The 24,625-nt window shown below is 40.3% G+C and overlaps 1 protein-coding gene across 2 annotated transcripts in view; it reads right to left on the minus strand.

Moving 5' to 3' along the window:
* PDE11A (phosphodiesterase 11A) overlaps nucleotides 1–24,625 on the minus strand; it is a 424,697-nt gene that overhangs the window by 178,896 nt on the left and 221,176 nt on the right. For both annotated transcript variants that reach the window (XM_047772960.1, XM_047772959.1), the window contains exon 6: nucleotides 14,402–14,534. In XM_047772960.1, coding sequence (XP_047628916.1) covers nucleotides 14,402–14,534 — 133 coding nt within the window. The remainder of the gene's footprint in view (nucleotides 1–14,401; nucleotides 14,535–24,625) is intronic.

Consider the following 24,625-nt stretch of genomic DNA (forward strand, 5'->3'; position numbering starts at 1 on the left):
AGTGGGTAAAATCATCAAGAAAAAAACCTGTCCAATAAAAAGATAAAAAAGACAAAAAAAATGAACATGAAGGGACACAATATTTAGAGCAGGAAGAAGAAGATGCAGTCAGTGAGAGGGTTGGGAAAGAACTTCAAAGCTCATACATACTTAACTCATTGCTTAGGCTTTATAGTATTTCTAATGTGTGAACACATTGCTACAGCCTTTCTAGAAATAGATGAGCACATTTCCAGAGTCTAAAAAGTATAAATACTTTTGACTTATCAATTTTATGTCTAGGAATTTATGCTATGGTAATTATCATAGCTATGTACAAAAGTTTACATATAAAGGTGTGAACCATAGCATTATTTATGATAATGATACATCAGAAATAACCTGCACATTCCACTGGAGGGATTTGAAGTCAGTGAAGTAAGTCACAGCACAATGAAGTATTATCCATCTAATTAAAATCAAGCTATAGAAGAATACCTGCAAACAGGGAAAAATTTAACATATGGGGTGATAAGAGTGTGGGTGTTAGTGGGTGTACAAACACCTATTATATACATTGGAAAAATCCTGGAAAAATTATCACCACAATAGTTCCCTTTGAATTGTTTGCCCATGGAAGTTTTTGTTTGTTTCTTTGTTTTTAAAATAGACTTTATTTTTAAAAAAACAGTTTTAGGTTCACAGCAAAATGAGAGCAAAAGTGAGAGGGATAAACTAGGCAAAGGTGATTGCAGAAGTCCCAATAGGGGATCATAGATAAAGGGGGAAACCTGGAGAATGTGGGAGACCACTCTTAGCTCAAGAAAGCCATCAGAACAAGGCAGCCTTGCTAGACTAGCAGAAATGAGAGAATTGCCTCAGGTCATAGGGTGGGGGATAGGATGAGGCCTGCATTCAGATTCCGAGGAAGGGCAAGAGTTTGAGGACCGCCCTACAGCTGACTTGAATACACACCTTACTGGATACTAAGGAGGAGCTACTACTCCCAGAAAGGAAGAGGGGGCCTTTCCAACCCCCACTCCTCTTGGATGATAAAACTATGGCCCACCATATCCTTGGGGCAGAGCTTTTTTGTCTGCCCATTTGCATCTCTCACAAGCGTCCTATCCTAATAAATACGTTTCTTGTCTATCACTTTGTCGCTAGTTGAATTCCTTCTGCTCGGAGGTATAAAGAACCTGAACCTTGGTGAGTCCAGACACAGGGTGAGTAATTCTAACATAAAACTGTGGGTTTAAGTCCCAATCTGGCTTTAGGCTGGGTTCAAGTCTCAATCTGGGTTTTGGCTGGGTTCGAGTTCCAGCACGTGGGCTCAAGCCCCAATCTGTGTTCTGGCTAGGTTCAGGCCGTTAGTGCTGTCAGTTTCAAAAGGAGAATTTCCATGTCCCCTCTGCACCTCCCCCCCATCAACATTCCTCACCAGGATGTTGCATCTGATGAACCCATACTGATTCATCATGATGAATCATCATCCAAAGTCCATACATATTAGGGTTCACTTTTGATGCTATATGTTCTATAGGTCTTGACAACTTTATGATGACATATCCACCAGATATTATTATACAGAGTAGTTTCGCTGCCCTAAAAATCCTCTTACTCTACCTATTCATCCATCTATTGCTGCTTACTTCGGGGCAACCCTTATCTTTTTTCATCCAGCTCCAGTGAGGTATAATTGACAAAACTGTAACATACTGAAAGTACACAATACGATGATTTGATATATGTATATATACTGTGAAAGAAATCTGCCTCTGGGAGTTTTTAAATGACTGTTTCTATTTTCTAAATTTTAGGTAATGAATTACTTGTACACAGGAGAAAAGTTATTTTCTAAATAGAACTATAGGGGAAGAACAATGTCAAATGTTGCGGAATAGCCACAGAGGATAAGCTCTAAAGAAGGGCTGTTGGATAAAGTAACACAGAAGGATAATAGAAGGCAAAGACGGTTAACAAAAAAAGGAATGGGATCGAGAATAGAAGTCAGCTGATTGGTTCTGGAGGAGAGGAAGGCCACACTGAGAGAGCAGAGCCTTGCGTGAGGAGGAAGGAGAGGTGACCAAGAGTGCTGAGAATGTTCGTCATTCCCACTATGGCTGAGAGAGGGAAGCAGGCCCAGCACTAACTGACTGTGAGAACATGGAAAACAGGGTGGTGAGGATTAGCACGCTTCGTGATCCAACAAGATGGAAGAGAAGAAGAAGGAGAGATGGCAGAGTATGACGGGAGTGACCTTTCCGATTGTAAGATCATTAAGATAATCCCCTAGTTATCTATTTGTGGCAATGGCTTTTGTTTCTGGAAAGTTAAACTAATGCAGGTTAGTTTACATGACTATATGAAACAGTAAGGCATGGGAGAATACATCACCCTCTGCAAAGGCTGGAGGGGAAGGAGAGGGGAGATGAAGCCTGTGGGAGAAGCACAAGGCCTCTGAAGAGTGAATCCTCAGTAGGGATAAAGAGGAAGAAGAAAGTATATAGGAAAGAATCATCTCTGTGCATCAGATAATCCAAGTCTCCTGATTGCATGGGACTCAATGGAGCTCAAAATATCTATTGGCATCTCAACCCCAACCAAGTCACCAAAACTCTGCATGCCTCAATTTTGTCATCGATATTTATCTCCTGCACACAAAACACTTAACACTGGGTGTTTCCAGATTTTGACGTTACAGGACCCTCTCATCGTTTCTTCTTTCTGCTTTTTCTTATTTTTCAAGTTTTATGAGAAAACGTGTGTTAAAGGGTTTCAAAATTTGTAAGGTGTTTTACAAATGTAAATATGGCTGGTGTTGAAAGGAATTATCTTCCCAGAACTATCTGCTCCATTCTTCCACAGGGTCCTTGCTCAGTCATTCTTACTTTAAAATTCACATCATTAGAGCCCCAAATGTTAAACCATGTGAGACTAAGCCTTTCCAGGAGGCTACCATTAAAAGAAATATATTGTCTGTGGGTGCCTAGTTCTTTCCAATTAAGGATATATATACTAAAAGTTTTGCCTTGTCTTTGTTCTCTTTGGGTCTTTCCAGTTAATGGATATAATTAAAGACGGTTTACCTCATGGAGCCATCAAAACATATTTGTCATATTTTCCAGCCTCTCAAGGGCTGTCAAAGGAAATGCTAAAAGAATTGGTGATAACATAATACTACTCATTAAGGTGCCATGTGTTTTTGTTCCCTAGAATGATATGTGCAACTCCTAAAGTAATACTTCATCCCCAGATGCCAATCTACAGTGAGAAATGCTGTGCTGGGAGGACAAGCTGAGGGAGGAGATGTTCTGAGTTGGTCCCCTGATTTCACTGAAACAACAGAGAGGCATATATTTATGCCAACTTCATCTGCACATAGCATCAGTCCTAATGGCTTCTGGAACACTACCGGCAAATGATTCCCAACAAAAGCGCTCCTAAAAAAATAACTGACCTTTGGGCTTAGAGCCAAGGCATCGTCTCCACCACTGATGCAGCAAAAGTCTGCTCTACTCTGAGAACCCTGTGACCCACATGGGTCTTCACTACCCACAGCTTCCCCACTGTACCTCCTAGCCAGGTCTTAGTAATCCTCCTAACTATCCTCATCCTCCTGGTCATCTGGAAATCTTATATCCTTTGTCTAATCTTCCCTACCAAACCCTACGCTCAGAGAAGGCTTTCAAAATGGCTCAGTCTAAGTATCAGCGACTGAGAAATTACCAGTAGCAAATGCATTTCAGCAGATCCACAGAGCACTATCTCCTAATGGTTTTATTTTTGCACATTTTCCTTTGTAACAGAAGCATAACTGACAGACCAGAAGGAGTTACAGAGAATGGGAAAAGAGCTGTCCTGCCAAGCTAGCACTCAGTACCCCAGATTGCAGATGTGCTTTGCTCTGAAGATCTGACGGGTGAAAGGGGCTTTAATGCTCTAAGCCAAAGGATCTCAGAGCCTGAAGTCCCATTATCTTTAAGTGCTACATGACAGGGGTAAGAACTATTGAGTTGTCTCTAACAGGCTTTCATTAAAAAAAAAAAAAATCAGAAAAAGAACTTTACATGGAAGGACTGCACAGGATTGGAGAGTGACAGACTTAGGACCATGACACTTTAGCCTTAGATTTAACTGTGTAACTCTGGGCACCAGTCCCCCTTGGCAGAGGAGATCTGGGTGCTGATGGGCTTTCCACTGCTCCTGAATTTGTAACACAGAGATCACCAAACCATCCAAGCGTAAGGCCTGCCCTACTTTTTAGTTATTTTCTGCCATTCTTCTTGCTGAACCTTTCCTATTTAAATACCGGGTCTGATTGCTCATTCTTGTTGCAGGCAGAAAACAAACCCTGCATGTAATGGCTCTGAAAATTCTCTCCATAACTATACAAATGGAGGGAAATACTCAATTAAGCAACAGAGTAGCATACCTTATATTGACTAAATAATGGTTTGCTGTGCATTAGTGTATTGGCTCTAGGTGTTCTTTTGAGTTTAGTATGAAAAGAAGGGCAGAAAACTTCAGAGATGATGTGTTAGAGTGGAACTAATTATTGGGAGTTGAGTTCACAAGTGCAATGCTGACTAAAAGCAAGGCCAGAATAACTGTTTCATGGTGCAGGTATTTGTAAATAGAGTATGCACTCTGAGAAGACATCTGATACAATGGCAGGTCATCTGCAAATGCGGTTTATATACATGTTGTTGGAACAATCTCAGACAGGGATCTTAGTTAGAATAAAATCCAATCAGTGCTCCACGTTCATGGGGGCAATAGAAAATAGTCCATCTGAAAGCTCCAAAGATATAGCAAGGCAAGTTAATTTACATTGATCTTGCATTATTTCATTTCTGGTTTTGAGTAATAGTGTATGGTTTTCAGAGGGCTCACAACAGCCTGGTAAAACATAATTTCACACATGATATAAAGGGCTAACATTTTAAAACATCTTTATAATTTTGCCTGATTACAAAAACTATATATACACACTCATGTAATTTTTAAGTTAAAATCAAAAGCTATAATCTTGCTATCTCTAGTGATGACAACTATTTACAATTTGGGATAGGTTCTTCCTGATCTTTTCCTACAAATATGTAATATGTTCATATACTGATTTATAATATATTCAATAATATATGACATACTCATAAATTACACAGATAATATATTCAAGAATACTGAAAATATTCAACAATAATGCCTACTGGTTGTTGAAAATCCTTACCTTCACTGAGCTTACATTCTACTGAGAGAAAGATGGTAAACAATACAAAAAAAAGTAAATAAATTAGATGTTAGAATGTATAAAAAATTATAGGAAAAAAGAGCAGGATAAAAAGGTTTAGAAATACCAAGGGTGCTAGACCTTACTAACAGGTAACATTTGAAGGAGGACCTCAAAGAGGTGAGGATGTGAGCCATGGCAGATATTAGACGGACACTATTTCAGCAGAGGAGTAGCCAGTGCAAAGGCATACATGAGGTAGGTATGTGAGGCATCTCCTTCTAAAATAACAAGGAGATCAGTGTGGCTGGAGAAGTGTGGGTGAGGACTGAGGGTAGACAATGAGGTGACATTGTGTAGGGCACTGTAAGACTCTGAAAGAATTGTGAGTGTAGCTTTTACTCTAGTGAAATAAGGAGACTGAGGAGTTTGTGGAGCAAAGTTGTGATATGATCAGAAACTATTACATTTAGAATGGATAAACAATGAGGTCCTACTGTACAGCACAGGGAACTATATCCAGTCTCTTGGATAGAGAATGATGAAAGATAATATGAGAAAAAGAATGTATATATATGTATGACTGGGTCACTATGCTGTAGAGCAGAAATTGATATAAAGCTATAAATCAACTCTAATAAAAATAAAATAAAACTAAAAAATTAAAACCTCTAGCTATTGTATTGAGAATAGAGTGTAGGGGGGAAGAATGGAAGCAAAGAGGCAGATTAAGGAGCCATGCCCTGAAATAGTCCAGAAATAAAGGTGGCTTGGGCCTGGGTGAAACTGGTTGAGTAGTGAGAAGTGGTCAGGTTATGGATAAGTTTTGCAGGTAGAGCCAGTTGGACTTCCTGATGAGTTAGATGTGCAACATGAGAGAATCATGCTTATAACAATTTTGGCATAAGCATCAGGAAGAATTGAGCTGCCTTAAGAGAGATGGGAAAACAGAGAGAGAAGCAAGCTTGGGAGAAAAAAACCTTGTGAGCTCTGTTTAGGACATTTAAGTTTGAGGTGTCTAATAGAAAAATATGTGCATATATGTATGTATATATACCTACATATATTATTCTACACATACTTTTATACTTTATTCTAAACATACTCCTCCATGACTTGCTTTTGTTCTTGTGGACATTTTTCCATATCAGGACATAGAGATTCGCTTGTGGGACATTTTGTATGGACTCAGTTTTAGTCTTTATTATAATGTGGTTAGCAGAATTCTAAAGATAGTCTCTGAGATTCGCATCTGCCCACCTTCCACTTTGTATAAGTCTGGTGTAATCCTCTCCCTTCAAGGGTGGGCAAGACCTTGAATATGATAGGACCTCTACTTCCTTGATTAGGTTAAGTTATAAGGCATAGGGGGATGGGATAGCCACTCCTATGATTACACAAGTCACTCCTGGCCTCTGTGAGAGCCAAGTAGATTGAGATTCTCCCGTTGGCTTTGAAGAAGTAAGCTGCCATATTGTCTGAGGGCAATTTCTAGGAGCTGAGACAGACCTTTGGCCAGCAGCCGGTATGAAATGGGAACCCCAGTCTATAACTGCAAGGAACTCAATTCTGCCAATAAGTGAATGGGCTTTGAAAAGAATGCCAAGACCAAATGGGGGTGCAACCTGTCTACCTCCTTGCTTTCAGCCTTGGGAGACCCTGAGCAGAGAAACCAGTGACATCATGCCAGACCTCCCGAAGCCATGGATAATAAATTGGTGTTTGCCTTAAGCTGCTGAATTTGTAGTGATTTGTTATGTAGCAAAAGAAAATTAATACACATGATATTCTTGTCAATGTCTTTAGGAGCCAAGCATGCATACCCCTACCATGGTGCAAATGATTGATTAGACTACAAAACCCACTAGCTTGATAACTCATGAACATGAGTGTTTCATGAGCCACTATAAATAAATATAATCAGTTCTATTCAGTAGGTCTTTTCTGTCTTGCATCTTTTTCAAGGATCATAGAATCTTGTAACATAATAAATATAGAGTGATCTTCATAAGGCTGCAGAGTTTAAACCTCAGAAATTTGGTTCTGGCTCTGTGACTATCTTATATAACCCTTCTGTCATAATTTCCCGCCCATAAATCAAGGAGTGTGGCCTTAAAACCACACAGGCTATCAAGCCCAGCAGGCACCACTCCTAAGAGTCAACTCAAACAGGCAGACAGAAGGCAAGTAATCACTGCACCTTGCCTGCTAAGTCATTCTGTTCACCACAAGGAGGGAAGCCCATTAAATACGTAAAACAATCACAAAGAGAACACACAGCAGGTGGACAACCATGATTACTTGCCCCATAGCCCTCCCAGCAAGTGTCTGACAGCACCTGGGATGAGGTTTACCTCACATTAAAGACTGCCCTTTGTAGCTTCTATCAAAAGGAAGACTGACAGTTTCCAAACTGAGATTTTGAGCATAAGGGTCATTCCCTTGCTGCATAACTTTGGGTAGATTTTTTGAGGACTTACCAGAGCTTACTACAAGGTAGGCAAGACGCAGAAATCGGAAATGGGGTTTCCACTTGAACTATATACAGCTAAAGCAAACCTTGATAGGATAAATTTTTTCTTAAAAACCACTGGCTTTTAGCCTTATGTTTTAAGGATTGGTGGGTTGCTAGGGCCTGGGCAGTGGAGCCAGCTCCTAAAATCTGATCATCCCTAATGTGCCTAGGTAACTTGGCCTCTGGATGTCTAGCCAGTCACTCTTGTGAAGAGTCAGGGCCACATAGCATGGGTCCCTATAGGGGAGGAAATATGAACATCTCCCCAGGCAGCCTAAGGCCACAGGGCATGCAGCCAGCTGCCCTACCTTTGTATCTAACACCTACTATTGTTCCTCCTCTGACCAGACAGGGAGAGACCTGGCTCTCTAGAAGAACTGCAAGTTCTCAGATTATTGCCATCATCCCTTCTTTACTGTCAATGAAAAATCACCCTACCCCCCTCTTTGGCTGGAGACTTTCCTCATCCTCCATCCTCCTCCACGGGGTCTCTGGAGGAAGAAGTCAGTGAAGTTGGCTTGTCCATGATCCAGGTCGGCTGGTTTGCAGTTCTATGTAAAGACTTCCTCAGAACCTGCTTCTAGGACTTCCTCAGAACCAAAAAACTAGTCCTCAATCAGATTAAAATCTGCACCTTATATTTACATAGGACTACCCAGTTTACAATATATTAATATAAAATTTTACATGCTACAAGATGTATGCAAGTAATATGCTTAGGACTGCCCAGCCAGTGAATGTGGCAGACAGGACAAAAAGGCAGGTCTGCGGCCATATATTCATGGGTCTGTGTAGAGAGAGGAATGACAGAATGATGGTGTGTGTGTGTGTATGTGTGTGACTATTCTGCAGGCAGCCCCCCTCATCAGGTGGGCCCCTTGAAAGGCCACACAGGGAGAGAGGAGTGAATTAAGAATTAGAAGGTCTACAGTCTGTTCCCTACCCTGTCTCAAGGAAGTTGTGTGGCCTTAGGCAAGTCAGTTCAGCTCTCTGAGTCTTTGTTTCCTCACCTGTAAGTTAAAGAAACCTCTAATATTTCTATGAGCTGAAAGCTGATGTTCCTACAGTACAAAACCCTAGAATAAGGCCAATCCACTTTGGGGTGTGCTATTCTAGATCACTATTGTCTGACGAATTAGGGTTCTTCACATTCAGTGAAGAGAATTCAAATTGCCCTAATAAACCACTGAGTCATTAAGAAATTTAGGATAAATTCCAGTGTTCAGTCTTGGGCACATATCCAGACAAAACTTTCCTTGAAAAAAACACATGCAGCCATATGTTCATTGCAGCACTATTCACAATAGCCAAGACATAGAAACAACCTAAATGTCCATCAACCAGATGAATGGATTAGAAGATGTAGTATATATACACAATGGAATACTACTCAGCCATAAAAAGAAAAAAAGAATGCCATTGCAGCAACATGAATGTAAATAGAGACTCTCATACTAAGTGAAGTAAGTCAGGAAGAGAAAGACAAATACCATATAATATCACTTATATCTGGAGTCAAATGTACAGCACAAGTGAACCCTTCCACAGAAAATAAACTCGTGGACTTGGAGAACAGACTTGTGGTTGCCAAGGGGCAGGAGGAGAGAGTGGGATGGACTTGGAATCTGGGGTTAATAGATGCAAACCATTGTACTTGGAGTGGATAAGCAATGAGATCCTGCTGTATAGCACAGGGAACTATATCTAGTCACTTGTGATAGAGCATGATGGAGGATAATGTGAGAAAAAGAATATATATGTATATGATTGGGTCACTTTGCTGTACAGTAGAAATTGATAGAACACTGTAAATCAACTATAATGGAAAAGACAAAAATCATAAAAAAAAAAGTACCAGTGTTCAGGAGATAGAGCTGTGTTGAGAAAATCTGTAAGAAAAACTAGGAAATGCTTTGAAAACAATTCCCCATGAAATCTCTCTGCAAATTATCATTTTTGTTAACCAGCCTTAAACTATTCAGGAAAGTCAGTGAATACAGAGAACAAAAAAACACACAGTATTTTTTTTTTTTTTGCGGGGGGGGGGGTTCTTTTTAGGTTGCACCTGTGGCATGTGGAAGTTCCCAGGCCATGGATCGAATTGGAGCTACAGCTCCTGGCCTACACCACAGTCACAACAACGCCATATTCAAGCTGAGTCTGCAACCTATACCACGGCTCACAGAAATGCTTGATCCTTAATTCACTGAGCAAGGCCAGGGATTGAACTGGTGTCCTCGCGGATACTACTCAGGTTTGTTACCAATGAGCCATGATGGGAACCCCCCCCCCTTTTTTTTTTAATCTTGAGGGAAACACTTAATATATTAACAAAAGATACTATCTGAAATAACTGCCTTTATCTTACGAGCTATACCATCTTACATCAGGCTTTATGAGGTGAAGGCTGAGAGCCTCTTAGCCTCTTGGGAGGGTGCTGAGGCTCAGTCTGGAATCTGCTTCCTTCATTATTAACATATGCAGTTGACACTTGCACTGAGGCAAAATATTCTTGAGAAGGGAGGAAGCCTAAGCAGAGAAATAATTTTGCTGGTGTGATAATCACACACACACACACACACACACACACAGTATAACATATACACACATTTGTAGGACAAATCTACTAACTACCTGTACTTAGGCAGAATTCTCTCTCCCTCTCTTGCTCCTTCTCACCTCCTTCTGCATTGATTAATTCTTTTCCAATTTTTCCCCTCGGGATGAGAAGGGAAACCTAAAGTAACTTTAAGTTTTAGCAAATAGAACATATAAAAATCCTGGTATATTGTAGCTTCAGATTTGTGTTTAAAATCTGGTATTAGCTATGTGGGCAAACTGAAAGCATTCTGGGTGGAAGGCCAAGAAATTGTGATGGTCTAAGTTTTGCTTTATTTTATCATAGGGAAGAAGGTGATTTCACAAAATGGTCACTGCTTAACCTACCACATTTTACTGTCTTCAGACATCATTGCTTCTAACTATTGGATCAGGGCATGAAATTTTTATGCTCAATCCCACAGAATTAACTGTTGCATTTTTGCTTGAGAGCCCACATTGTTCTTTTTATAGTAGTGGGGCAGGCTATCTTTTTGGAATAGACTGTAAATGCAGAGAAAAAGGTAAAACAGCCATATCACTAATCAGGAAGATATGTGGTAAGAGTCTGCCTATAGTCATAAGGATATAGGATATTTAGGCTCATTATTTTGTACTAGCAAGAAGTATTATGTGATATTAATTGCTCTCGCTACATATACTGTTTTTCATAAGAAAAAAAAAAAAGCAATGATTGGCCAAGAACTTTTTATTCACTGATAAAGGTGCATGTCATTCTCCTAAGTATAGATGCTAGAAAACCTTTTCTCCATGCGCACATGGAGACAGGAATAAAAATGTCCTTGGCAGTTATGAACGTAACAACAACACATTGAATCCAAAGTTCCATCAACACTCTACCAAATAAAGTGGGGCTTATTCATACAATGGAATACTTAATACTGAAAATAAATGAATGAATTACAAAGCCATATGACTCAGGAGCATATGCTGAATGAAAGAGCAAGACACAGAAGAAAACATACAGTATAGTTCAATTTATATAAAGTTCAGAAACATGCAAAATGTAATAATATATTTGGCTGAGATTCAAATGTATGTGATGAAACTATATGGAAAGTGAAAAAATGTTAAGCTCAAATTAGGATAGCGGTTTACCTCTGTGGGGAAAATAAAGGAGATGGGATTAGGGAAAATCAACACAAGGATTCAAGAGTAATGATGATGTTTTTTTTTCTTAAACTGAGTAGTGGCTGTTTACCACATTTTGTTATACTTTTGTATATGTCTTATGAATCAACTCTAAAAATGGTGCAAATTTGACTCCCCAGAATTTGACTCTATGGTCCAACGGCTAAGAGCAGAATGGCAGCAATCCATACCAAATTTAGCACAGTGATTTCGGGTAGGAATCAACAATTTGGGGTTGGAATTGACCAATCGACCACTTTGTCCAGCTATTACTGATGTTAATAATAGAACACTGAGAGCATCTCTTCATAAAACTGTGTATTTAGAAATCTATTCTTCAGTATTCTCTGTCTAAAATGAAGGAAGGAAGAAACATAGCAAAAGGCTAAACTTATAACATCAATCTTAACCCAATCATAATGCTAATGCAGGGAGTTCCCATTGTGGTGCAGTAGAAATGAATCCCACTAGTAACCATGAGGTTGTGGGTTTGATCCCTGGCCCCACCCAGTGGGTTAAGGATCCAGCATTGCCGTAAGCCATGATGTAGGTCACAGACACGGCTCAGATCCCATGTTGATGTGGCTGTGGCTGTGGCTGGCAGCTGTAGCTCCAATTAGACCCCTAGTCTGGGAACCTCCATATGCTGCAGGAGCAGCCTTAAAAAAAAAAAAAAAAGCTAATGCATACAAATATTGACACCTATAATCCAGTTCACTCTGCTAATCACAGAGCCAAGGCAGTGGTGCCCTTCCTTACAGAAGGAGAACTAAAGAAGCTGTGGACTGTGTATTTTCCCAAGGAAGGTATCTCAAAGGTCAGAAATAGTATGTCAGCAGTGAAAAGAGCTACAGGGTGGTCAGCACTGGGACAGCTAAGGGAGCACACTGGTGAGACCCCCAACACAGACAGGGAGTTCACAAAAGGATTTCCAAGGTAGGAGCATCTCAGCCTGATGCTCAAAAATGAATAGAAAACATGAAGATGATGTAGCCTGGGGGAAGAGAATTCTAGGAAGCTATAGAGAACTTGGTAAGTTTAGAGAATCTAAGATTTCCATGCAGAGATTGTGGAGATCTGGCTGAAGTTTTCAATTCGACCTGGATTCCAACCTTCCTACCATTGTTGTATCTGATTCCAGACAGTGAAGACAGCTCAGGGCAGGATTCAAAGGTAGGGCTGTGGAGTCTGAGACACTAGGACTGAATCCCTGTCTATGTTTGGAGTCATAGACCAGCTCTAATTTCATACTAAATGTTCAGTTATCCTCTGTTCTACAGCCAATGCAATTGTTCCAAAGTATAATTCCTGCTTCTCCCCCATTTAAAACTCAACTACTGGCTCCCCGTTGCCTAATATAAATACTCAAGCTTTTTTCTTCTCCTTCTCCTTTTTTTTTTTTTTTGTTTGTTTGTTTGTTTGGCCATGCCCATAGTAAATGGAAGTCCCTGGGCCAGGGATCAAACCCACGCCACAGCAGTGACCTGAGCCGCTGCAGTGACAACACAGGATCCTTAACCTGCTGCACCACAAGGGAACTCCAAATACTCAAGCTTCTTAACACAGCTTTCAAAGCCTATGGATAATATGACCTGCTTCCCTCTTCAGCCTCATCTGTAAGGCCCTCCAGCCACATGAATTCTTTTCAGTCCCTAAACTCTCAGCCTTGCCTGGAATACACATCTCCTCACCTTTCCTCACCACAGCACTCCTGTTATTCTTCAGACCTTAGCTTGGCAACCTAGTAATTCAATATTGGAGTTTACTGAATACCCACACCACACACACACATACACACACACACACACACACACACACACGTGCAGAGGCATTTTATAAGTTCATGTAAATTTATCTGTATGACACTCTATACTATCTTAGAATTTAAATTTCTGCCAAGTCAGAATCTATACTGTTTTAATATATTCTGTGTATCAGCACAATGTACCCACATAATCAACATTAAACAATAACAGAAGCCAATGTACTGTTTCTTGGGAGCAATCTCTTAAAATATGGTAATTGTTCTAGCAACTATTGGGAAATAACTATGTTATATACACATGTTTATTATTAACCACATCTTTTTTTTTTTTTTTTAGGGCTGCACCCCTGGCATATGGAAGTTTCCAGGCTAGAGGTCGAATCAGAGCTAGAGTGGCTGGCCTATGCCACAGCCACAGCAACGCTGGATCTGAGCTGCTTCTACAACCTATACCACAACTCACAGCAACACCAGATCTTAACCCACTGAATGAGGCCAGGGATTGAAACCATGCCCTCATAGACAGTAGTTGGGTTTGTTACTGCTGAGCCACAATGGGAATTCCCAAGGCATAGTTTAATATAAAATGTGCATTGGTATATATAATGCATGGGTTTAATTATATGTTTAATATAAAAAGTTCCCAATCATAGAAGAACATCAGTCTAGAGAGCTAAGAATGTCCTTGGCAGTTATGTATGTAACAGTGAAACACTGAATCCAGATGTCCATCAATACTATAATGGATAAAAAAAGTGGTGCTTATTCATACGATGGAATATTTTGCAGCAGTGAAAATAAAGGAATGAATTACAAATTCATGTGACTCAAGAACATATACTGAGTGAAAAAGCAAGTACCAGAAGAATACATACAACATAATTCAATTTACATAAAGTTCAGAGTCATGCAAAATGTAACAATATATTTGGCAAGATTCAAACACAGGCAATGAAACTCTATAGCCATTTTGCCACAAAGCAGGGTAGAGAAAAGAATCTTTCCTATCAGCAGGAGGTGCTGCTAAAAATCAGAGCACAGGGGAAAGATGGAGAATTGCCAGTAAACTCAGGAGTAACATGTCCCTTTTTGCTCCAGCCAGCAAACTATCAACAAGGTGACAACTGAACTTTAAGACTGCACCAGCGTTGCCTCTTACCTCGGCATCAAAGCGGGGGTCCTGGTAGGCATCACTGATGTTCACTGGAAGGCCTGTAGAAGCCACAAGCTCAGCAACACTGTTATTTATTAGCCAATCAGAGTATGATGACTTCTCCATGCTTTCTTTGAAACTGTCAGAAAACCAAGGTAGGTAGTAAGAGAAGAGAGAAATACCAGTTTTCCTGAGAGCAAACCCTGTAAAACTACACTTATAGCAGGAATATTGGTCCTCAGTAAAAACGGCTAAGTGACCTTAGTCACAGAACGCAGCCATAAAAAAGAATGAAATAATGCCATTTGCAGCAACATAGATGGACCTAGAGATTGTCATACTAAGTGAAGTAAGTCAGGCAGAGAAACAAATATTCTATGATATCACCTACATGTGGAATTTAAAAAAAGGAGATACAGATGAACTTATTTGCAGAGCAGAAATAGACACAGACTTTGAAAACAAACTTATGGTTATCAAAGGGGACAGGTGAGGGGTGAGGAGGGGAGTGGTGGCTGGGGACTTGGGACTAACTTATACACATTGTGGTATGTGGAATTACTGACCCATGGGCACCTGCTGTATAGCACAGGAAACTCTACCCAATATTCTGTGATAATCTATATGGGAAAAGAATCTAAAAAAGAATGGATGTGTGTATATGTATAACTGAATCACTGTTGTACAGCAGAAATTATCACAACATTGTAAATCAACTATACTTCAATAAAACTTTAAGAAATGAAAAACAAAAAACATCTTTTGATTAAAATTTAAAAATTTAAAGTATATCCATATTTGATTTTATCAAGGAATTGCAGGCTAAATAATTTTGCGAACTTTCTCTTGTATCACTTTCACCACAAACAACAGATTTACAGAAATTCCGCAAGAATTAGTAAGACTCCCCACTCCATCCCTCCCTTTCTGTCTTCCTTCCCCAGTTCCATAGTGATTAATGCCAAGAGCTGTGGAAATGCAAAACTGTTAAATTAGCAATACCAAGGAAGATTTTCATGAAGGATGTTAGATCTGTGGCTTGGCCGGTAATAGCTGAAATTATGTAAACAAAGGCAAGTATACTAGGACAAAGTTTTACAAACTACACTCTATGGAACCCTATGGGTTCCTGGAGGTATTAATGCATGTACAACAAGCAAGAATAATAACGCTATTGACTTTTAAATCTAAGCTGTGTTATATGCAAGAAAAACACTAAACTCTGTACAAAATCTCTGTTCTTATGAAATAATATGCCTGTGTGGAATTTGTGGCATACTGGGAATGCCAGAAACTGGCATGGAGAGACTATGGATGCGCGAAGGAGAGGGAAATATACACTATTTATCATCATTGATATATCTCATCTGTAATGATTGCTGGTCTGTGTCTGATAAATTCAACACACATTTGTGATGTTATTCATCCCTTATTGCAAATTAAACATTACTGTGAGCCTGGTACAGAAACATATTCTCTATGGATCTCTGGCTGGAAAAAAAAAAGGAAATTTTAATAAAAAGCAGAGTGTTGTGTTTCTTAGATGGTGCCTAAATCAAAGGAAAAAGTCGAGGACTTCAAAGAGAAGATGAAGACTTTATTTTCTCACACAAACAAAGGAACAACAAAAAAGTCCACATTTTATTTTCTCTTCACTATATTATACCCTTGAGAAGTGAAATTTTACATTGTGCTGCAGTGAAAGCAAAATATGGGAAGAAACATGATAAGACACCTGGTATGAGGATCCAACTTAATGAAGTCATTTCTCAATTTATAAATGAGTGTGATTGAAGGCTGATCATTTCTTGCAGTGATTAATTGATCTATCCATTTATCCTGTGTTGCCTGTGTACCAAATTGTTATTTATATCTTCTGTGATAAAACAGTGTGGAAAGTGCTGACCTAGTGTGTGGTGGGAAGAGGTGCTGCAGTGGGACCCTGGGGACGAGCCAGGGAAAGAACCTGAGACAGAAACGTTCAGGGTAGGAGAGGGCTAAGGAAGGAACCAGCTTTATAAACAAGTGTCAAAAAGCTTTGAGCTGGGTCTCAGGATGGGCAAGAGCTCGGCAAGGAGAGGATGGAAGGGTGAGGAGAAAGCACGGGAACAAAGGACATGAAGGCAGCAGAGTGCAAGGGTGTGCTCTTGGCACGCTGAGCAATTGCCTCCGATGGAAGCATGGGACTCATGCTGTGGGGGAATAAGACTGACCAGGATATCAGAGCTTAAAGGTGGAGGCTGTGACTAAGAAGTTGAGGGCTCAGTTACAGGTAATGGGAGCTGTGAAAAAGTACTGAGCTGGGAAGTACCAGAACTCGAGCTATGACCTTGGGAAGCTGAGTCCAGGGAGAATGAGCATGGACAGGCTAAGAGAGACCAAAGGTGGAGAGAGGTCCTGGCAGACCAGCGACCAGGTCGAACAGTGGAAGGTGGTGATGCTGGCCACTCAGGAGGTGCTGCAGAAGATTCCGCAGGGCTTGGTGGGCAGGCAGCACTGGCGTACATTATGTTCCTTCTTCCATGCCTGTGGCACTATCAGCAGAAGGGAACTGTTTAGAGAATTGGGGAAATGAGGGAAGATGACAGAAATTCTGTGAGCCCGGAACACGTTATTTTTTGATTGAAAATCCAGGACCAGAACCCATACCCAGTCTTCAGGACTGAAAATACTGATACAGAGTTGGGATTATCTTCGGGGAGAATAAAATGGATGAGACTGCTCAAGGATAGAATATATAGGCAAATCTACAGGGGAAGGAAGGAGAAGAGGGGAGTAATAAAGGGGAAGGGGATAAAGAGAAAGCAAAAAAAGGGAAAGCAGACTTATCCTCACCCACGGTGGTCAAGGGAAGCTGGGTGCTTACCTAACCAATTTGTTTTCTCCTCCTATAAAGCCTATGAGATGGGTACAATTCTCTACATTTTACAGATCAGAAAACTGAGGCTCAGAGATTCTAAACAACTTTCTCAAGTGGAAACAGGATTTTGAGTTGAGTGTGAAAAGTCCCAGATGATTGTTTACCCCGTTGCCCCTCTGGGGAGGAGTCAATGGGTAGGAATAGAGCAAGAAGAGTTGGTTTTCACCAAAAAGAAGGAAGGCCACTCAACATCACAGAAAGCTTTAGGAAGGGAGAGGCTGCAGGTAATAAACATCTCAGTGTCAGGCTGCAGTCAAAGAAGAGTGAGTTAAAAATACTGGATTTGACAATCCAGAGCTTTATGTCTCTACTTACAGAATCCCTAAAGAAGAAGATGATGGAAACATTTACTGAGCAGGGGCGCCTGAAAGAATCCTTCTAATCTACACCTACTTAGAATCTAGCTTGATTCATGCTGCATATGTATTGAAATCACTCTAAAACTGTACATGGTGTAAGAGGATCAGCTCTGAGCACAGGCACTGTTAAGGTGGTTTCTAGAAAGTATAAGCTATGATCTCTGCCCTCACGAAGCTTGCCACCTAGATGGAGAGATGAGAAATAAACACGCTGCCATTGAAACAATGAACAATTTAAATACCCAGTTCAAATTTCAAATGCAAAATCTGTCACATGGCTGTGGTGACTAGTTGCCAACCATGAATGCAGAAGAAGAGCAGGGAGGGAGAAACCACTTCAGGTGAGGCTACGACTTCAGATGAAGCTAAGGTTTCAGAGAGGAGATGAGAGTTGAATTGATCTAAAGCTGCAATAATGCAAACAAATCTTCTGAAAACCACCTCTCCATTTCTTCAGTTTAATCTTGCATAGGTACACAGATTAATGCCCAGGGTGACAGGATGGTTAGAGAAACAGTCAGGAAGGTTGATTTGTCATTTTAGGTATTTATATCACATTCCTGCCCTTGTACCAGCTCAGCCTTCCAAATCCGAATGTTTTACTATAATGCAGATTCATGACCCTGACTTAGAGCTTTCAAAATCTTGCTTCTTTTCTTTTCTTTTTTTTTTTTTTTAAAGGGTCATTTTGTAGTTCCTGTCATGGCTCAGCAGAAATAAATCTGCCTAGTATCCATGAGAATGCAGGTTCGATCCCTGGCCTCGCTCAGTGGATTAAGGATCCAGGGTTGCTATGAGCTGTGGTGTAGGTTGCAGACATGGCTCGGATCTGGCATTGCCGTGGCTGTGGTGTAGGTCAGTGGCTGCAGCTCTGATTCGATCCCCAGTCTGGGAATCTCCATGTGCCGCAGGTGTGGCCCTAAAAAGACAAAGAAAAAAAAAGGGTCATTTTGTTTTACGATCCATGGGTTTCAGAGTCAGATATTCCTGACCCACATGTTCTCCTGCCACTTCTAAGGAAAGCAATCTCAGACGAGTTGCTTACACCTCATCTGTAAAATGGGTATAATACTACCACTTAGTTGTTGGGCATATTAAGGCAGTAATTTACGCATGTACTTAGCATATTATCTAGCCCAAAGTAAACACTTTTAAAAAGTATCACCTTTTAAAACAACATCTATAGTAAATTCTGCATATGACATTTTAGCAATGTCAGATTGTGGATTTAATCAAAAAAAAAGAAAAGGCCCAAATTATTTCTGCTTCTTGGAGTTCCCATTGAGGCTCAGTGGTAACGAACCCAATTAACATCCATGAGGACGTGAGTTCAATCCCTAGCCCTGCTCAGTGGGTTAAGGATCCAGCATTGCTGTGGCTATGGCTGTGGCTATGGCTGGCAGCTGTGGCTCCAGTGTGATGCCTAGCCTGGGAACTTCCATATGCTGGTGGTGGTGGGTGGGGTAAAAGACCAACCAACCAAACAAACAAACAAAACCCCCACATTATTTCTGCTTCTTAAGGGACACACCTAGCTTAAAGGATCAGTTCTTTCATTAAGGTCCTCCTATAGGTCAACCCCTCCTGATTCATGAGGACCCTTTTATTCTGTGTAGTTTCCTCCTTTTCAACGGACTTCCTGTTGGAACAGAATATGGTAAGATCAGGGATACAACTATGTATATTATGCAGGTTCTGCCCTGTGAAGGAATGAATTGGTGCTAAAATCTAGCCTAATTGCACATGTTGGCTTGGAGCTGCATGCATCAGAAGGGGTGCCTTTTCCTAATTCTCACAGAGACACTGTAAGGGTCGACAGTGGTCATACTTCAGTCTCTTCTTCAACACATATGATAAATGGACATCAATATCAAACTGAAATGCCTTTAGAGACAGGGAACTCATAACCTGCCAAAATATTCCATTCCGTTTGAGGGCAGCTCAATTTACTTTCCAATAATCATCATCCTTCCCTCCCAGTCCCATGGTTTGTAGCCACTGAGCTACAAGACCTGACAGCCCTTGAAATGTTTGACAAGATTAACATGTTCCCTATAGTCTGCCACCTAAAATCATAATTTTCCAACTTATCCAACTCTCCAATTCCTTCAGCTTCTCCCCTTGTGACACACCTTCCTTATTCTCATCTTCCCTGTCCTAGATGTGTCCGAGCTGGTTAATAGCCCTCTTGAGTATGAAAGCCAGTCCAGAATATTCTTGGCTATGGGGTCTGAGCATTCTGGATCCTGTTCCTCCAACAAGGCTCAAGATTGATACTTCTTAATAGGTCTTTTTAAAAATAGGTTTATGGGAGCTCCTGCTGTGGCACAGTGGGTTAAGAAACTGGCATTGCTGACTGCAGTGGCTCTGGTTGCCTCGAAAGCGCAGGTTTGACCCCTGGCCTGGTGCAGTGGCTTAAAGGATCTGGCGTTGCCACAGCTGCGGCTCAGATTCAATCTTTAGCCCAAGAACTTCCATATGCTGCAAGTGTGCCTATAATAAAGTAAAATAAAATAGGTTTCTCAAGGGGTACCTTTTTCTAATTCTCACAGAGACATTGTAGGTTTGATAAAATTGAATTAACCAATTCCAAATTGAATTAACCAATGTGCTAGAGCCCCCCAAATCGGACCAGAGATATAAAAGGCCAACAAATTCAACACTAAGCTTTTCGTTTGTGCCATGATCAGCCTAAGGAGAGTCACTGAAGTTTGGAAACACATCAATAACTTGATTACTCCACAGCTTGGGGGTGCAAATAATATCATGTCAGCTCAGTGGAACTTAGTTGCCATGTGCATAACTGCAAGACCATCAACACTTCCAAGGCTCTTCCCATCCCCAGTCTCTAGAGAGACATACTTTCACTCAAGGCTCTTTGGAAGTCACTTGAGGAAGACCAGACATTGGTTCCCAGGGTGCCAAAGCTTCCTGGAGTAAGAGAAGAATACTGTCCCTGAAGCTCTTTGTAGCATTTTGACCCCTAAGTCCTAAGGCCATATTGATTGTGCCTACATTGTGATAAATTTCCCTGTAAACAGCTCCTTTAGCTTCTGCCCACACCCCTCTCTACATTGTGATAAATTTCCCTGTAAACAGCTCCTTTAGCTTCTGCCCACACCTCTCTCTATATATAGGCTGGGGATAGGGCTGGGCAGGCCATCCGTATATGAACGGGTTTCTGTGTGCCAGATCCGTTTTTCAGCAAGAAGAAAGACACACTTATCAATCATCACATCCAAGTGGATGTATGGTGCTTGTGTTGATGGATATGCATGTATGTTGCCAAGACACTTACTGCATATCCCTGCACCAGAGAGAATGGGAAAAAATGGCCAAGAATTCTTGACAACATTTATTTGTGGCTGAAAACCAGGTTTGGTTGAGAAACCTTCAAAATATTTCCAAAGTTCATTTGTTTGTTTTACTATCTGCCCATGTTTTAATAGCTTTTCACATTTAAATCATAACAACATTTTGACCCCAGCAGTGGACATGTTAAAAAAATATGACGTATGGAGAACACACACACACACACACACACACACACACACAGCAGAACGACAACAAAAAATCCTTGAAGTAAGAGTCTGGGAAAAGTAAAATAAATATAATCGTCACCTAAATTTCAGTGACACTTCCTTAAAAAGTAGAAATTATCTAGTTAATTTAACTCTTTAAAAAGTAGACCTCCCTAAGGTCAAGTTTAGTTTAAAATAACAAGCAAATTGTAAAGAAATCCTGTAGCTTATATTTTACTAGGACCAGGTGCATAGGAAAATGTGGGTTTTTAAGTGAGTTTCCTGTAAAGAACTGAAGTTTGATTCCTTTTCCTCAGTGGTACCTTGCTTTCAAGTGTGAGACTCACACTGACTTCCAAGAAAACTTCATGAACTTAAATATATTGACTGCAGAGGGATAAAGAGAATTGCCCTAGTACAGAAAACACATAATTCCTGAAATGTGGCTGTCCCTGCAATGAGGGCCTGAGGGCCAGTGAGGTAGATATAAACCTCAGGGTCAACAAGTTACAGAGTAGCATGAGAGAGAAATCGATACAAGGGAAACAAAACCAGACAAAATAAAATACCCCAGGACAAGGAATTTCACCATCTTCAATTGTCTGAACAACCTATCTTAGCTAAAGGTTGGAACATGGAAAATTGTATGAAAATAAATTTAAGACTATTTTAAAAAATTAATTCTCAAAAAAAGTCTCTAAATTAGAAGACAAAATATCTGAATAAAATAATGATAATCGTTAGACTGTGTCTGTATTTATGTTCTTGTCCTCAACACTGGAATTCATTCCAATCTTCAGGAATGATTACTGGTTGAGCCCCTACTAAGGGCTGGAAAATAGCGGGGTGAATCTTGCAGGAAATGACCAATAAGGGTCTTCTCTTTCTGCTAAAAGACCCTGACACATGAGAACCCATGTATACACAGATGGTCAGCTCAGCTCTGCCCCTCCCTGTACAGAAAGAGGTGTGGGCAGAAGCTAAAGGGGCCTCACCTTCAGGGAGCTCACCATGATGATGGATTGTGATGCCCTAAAGGAAGAATGTACAAGACAGGATAGGAACAGAGAAAAGAAGGGTCAGTTCTGTTTGGGCTGGGAGTGGTATTTGGGAACCACTTCACAAAGGAAACTGGCGTAAGCCGATCTTTATAGGATAAGTAAGAGCTCACCTGGCAAAGAAAGAAGGTTAAAACAATTCAGACAAACGCACAGCAGGAATAAAGCTTTAGAAATGTGAGGCTGTCCCTATTATATGATGAATCATAGAGCTAAAACTTAGGCTAAATGGTAGAAGTGGTGAAGAAATAAGACTACAGTGGAAGAAGCCAACCTATACCTTGTGTGGTTCCATGCATGTACACAACCACATTTATACTGATGATTCTTGCACACGTATCAGCAGACTGGTGGGTCCTGAGTTTCCTACATATACATCTAAGCACTTTCTGGACACTTCTTCCTGGTTATCCACAGGCACCTCAAATTTAACATTTTCATGATTGAACTAACACACTCTCCTTGATGTGCAAACAGTCATTAATGAAAACTGTGACCATTAACTAAAAATAGATCATTGGGTTAGGAACAGAAGTTTTAACACAATCGATTTTCTCATCCTCAGGGAATGATTGTCAATTGCCCTCTGAGAGCATAAGTATTACCCAGTGGGTATAGAATACAGAGGTAAAGAGTCAGGAACACCAAGGACTCCTTAGGATAGATAGTTCTTTTTGATGCTTTGTAAATAAAACCTCATCTTTGATCTACAGGTTGTCCCTGGTAATATTTTCCATCTTGCTTCACTCACTAGAGATCAGTCTGAACTTTGGTTCACAAAGAGAAACTTCCCTCTTACTTTTTCTTCTCAAGTAAGCCTGTCTGTCCCTCAGTCCTTCTGAAGCTTTGAGCTGTGCAACTTTATTTGAAGTCATCTTTTAATTAGGAGATTAAGGAACTAAGTCAATACCAGTGGGACTCAAAGCTAGGACCCCAGCAGGAGAATGTCAAACACCCAAGCGTAGGACATTCATAATTTCCTACTGGCTTCAGTATATCTTTGAAGGTTACCAAATAAGTCTTTTAGACATAAAAGGTAGTGGGAGAGAGTGTAATTAGCAAGTAATACCAGCCTGTCAGTTCCTATACTGAGAAGAAGATGCTCTAATTTGTAGACCTTCCTGAATTTTATCATGACCTGGACCTGTTAATGAACTTGCCTTTAAGGTCTTGCCTGAGGAAGACACTTCATCACAATCATGTTTCTCTCATTTTAGGCATTATGTTATCAGAAATTAAGACATAGCAATCAAAGAATACATTTCTTTCTTTTTTTTTTTTTTTTTTTTTGCTTTTTAGGGCCGCACCTGCAGCATATGAAGGTTCCCAGGCTAGGGGTTTAATTGGAGCTACAGCTGCCGGCCTATACCACAGCCACAGCAATGCCAGATCCGAGCTGCATATGCAGACTACACCACAGCTCACTGCAATGCCAGATTCTTAACCCACTGAGCGAGGTCAGGGATTGAACTTGCTACCTCAGGGATCCTAGCTGGCTTTGTTTCAGCTGCGCCATGATGGGAACTCCCAGAACACATTTTCTAGCCTTCATTTCCTCAAGTTGTACAATTAGATTGATGAGATGTATCATTCCAAGGAGTTGGTATCACTTTGGGAAAGCATCTTGTACCTCTCAGATGGGTGGTATTACTGTGAATGGTTGGTGTCTACAATTTACTGTCATATAGTGACAACTTCTTGGCTTCATAGGCAAGCAAGTCCCAGTTTTTTGGTTTGGGTTTTTTTGTTTTTTTGTTTGTTTTCCTAATATCTTGGCCCAGCATTCCCTTGCTGTGAGACTACGGAAATAATTTTAATAACTCTGATTATTAGTTTCTATAGTAGAAAATACAGAAATATAGCCAATTTTACAGGGCTGTTTTGAGGATACAATAATATAATGTTAAAGAATGCAGAGCATATAGAAAGCTCTCAATAAGTATCAGTTCCTTGTACACCAAAGATTTTTCTTTTATTAAAAACACTAGTTAGACATGCTCTGTTTAACTGCTTATCTTCTGGGGTTGTAGCATCATTGTCAGATCTGGAGATTCGCTAAACAAAAAAGGTGCTAGCTGGCAAAATTGCTGATTATAAAGGACATAGTTCAGAATACTATAAATCAACTATAATGGAAAAAAATAAAAATCATTTAAAAAATAAAAAAAATAATAAAGGACAAATCCTACCCTTTGATGTGTATCAAGTAGCCCTACCACATCTTTCTTTGAGGCTGCTGTGGACACTTCCACCCATATGCTCTGGTCTGAGGGCATATCTTCTCATAAGACCTGGGTATCTGCTACACAGCAAAAAAGGAGAAATGGACCCCAATGTGTTAAAATATTAACTAACACATGTAAAACCACAGA

The sequence above is a fragment of the Phacochoerus africanus genome, chromosome 3 (assembly GCF_016906955.1).
Source record: "Phacochoerus africanus isolate WHEZ1 chromosome 3, ROS_Pafr_v1, whole genome shotgun sequence".
NCBI classification, from domain to species: Eukaryota; Metazoa; Chordata; class Mammalia; order Artiodactyla; family Suidae; genus Phacochoerus; species Phacochoerus africanus.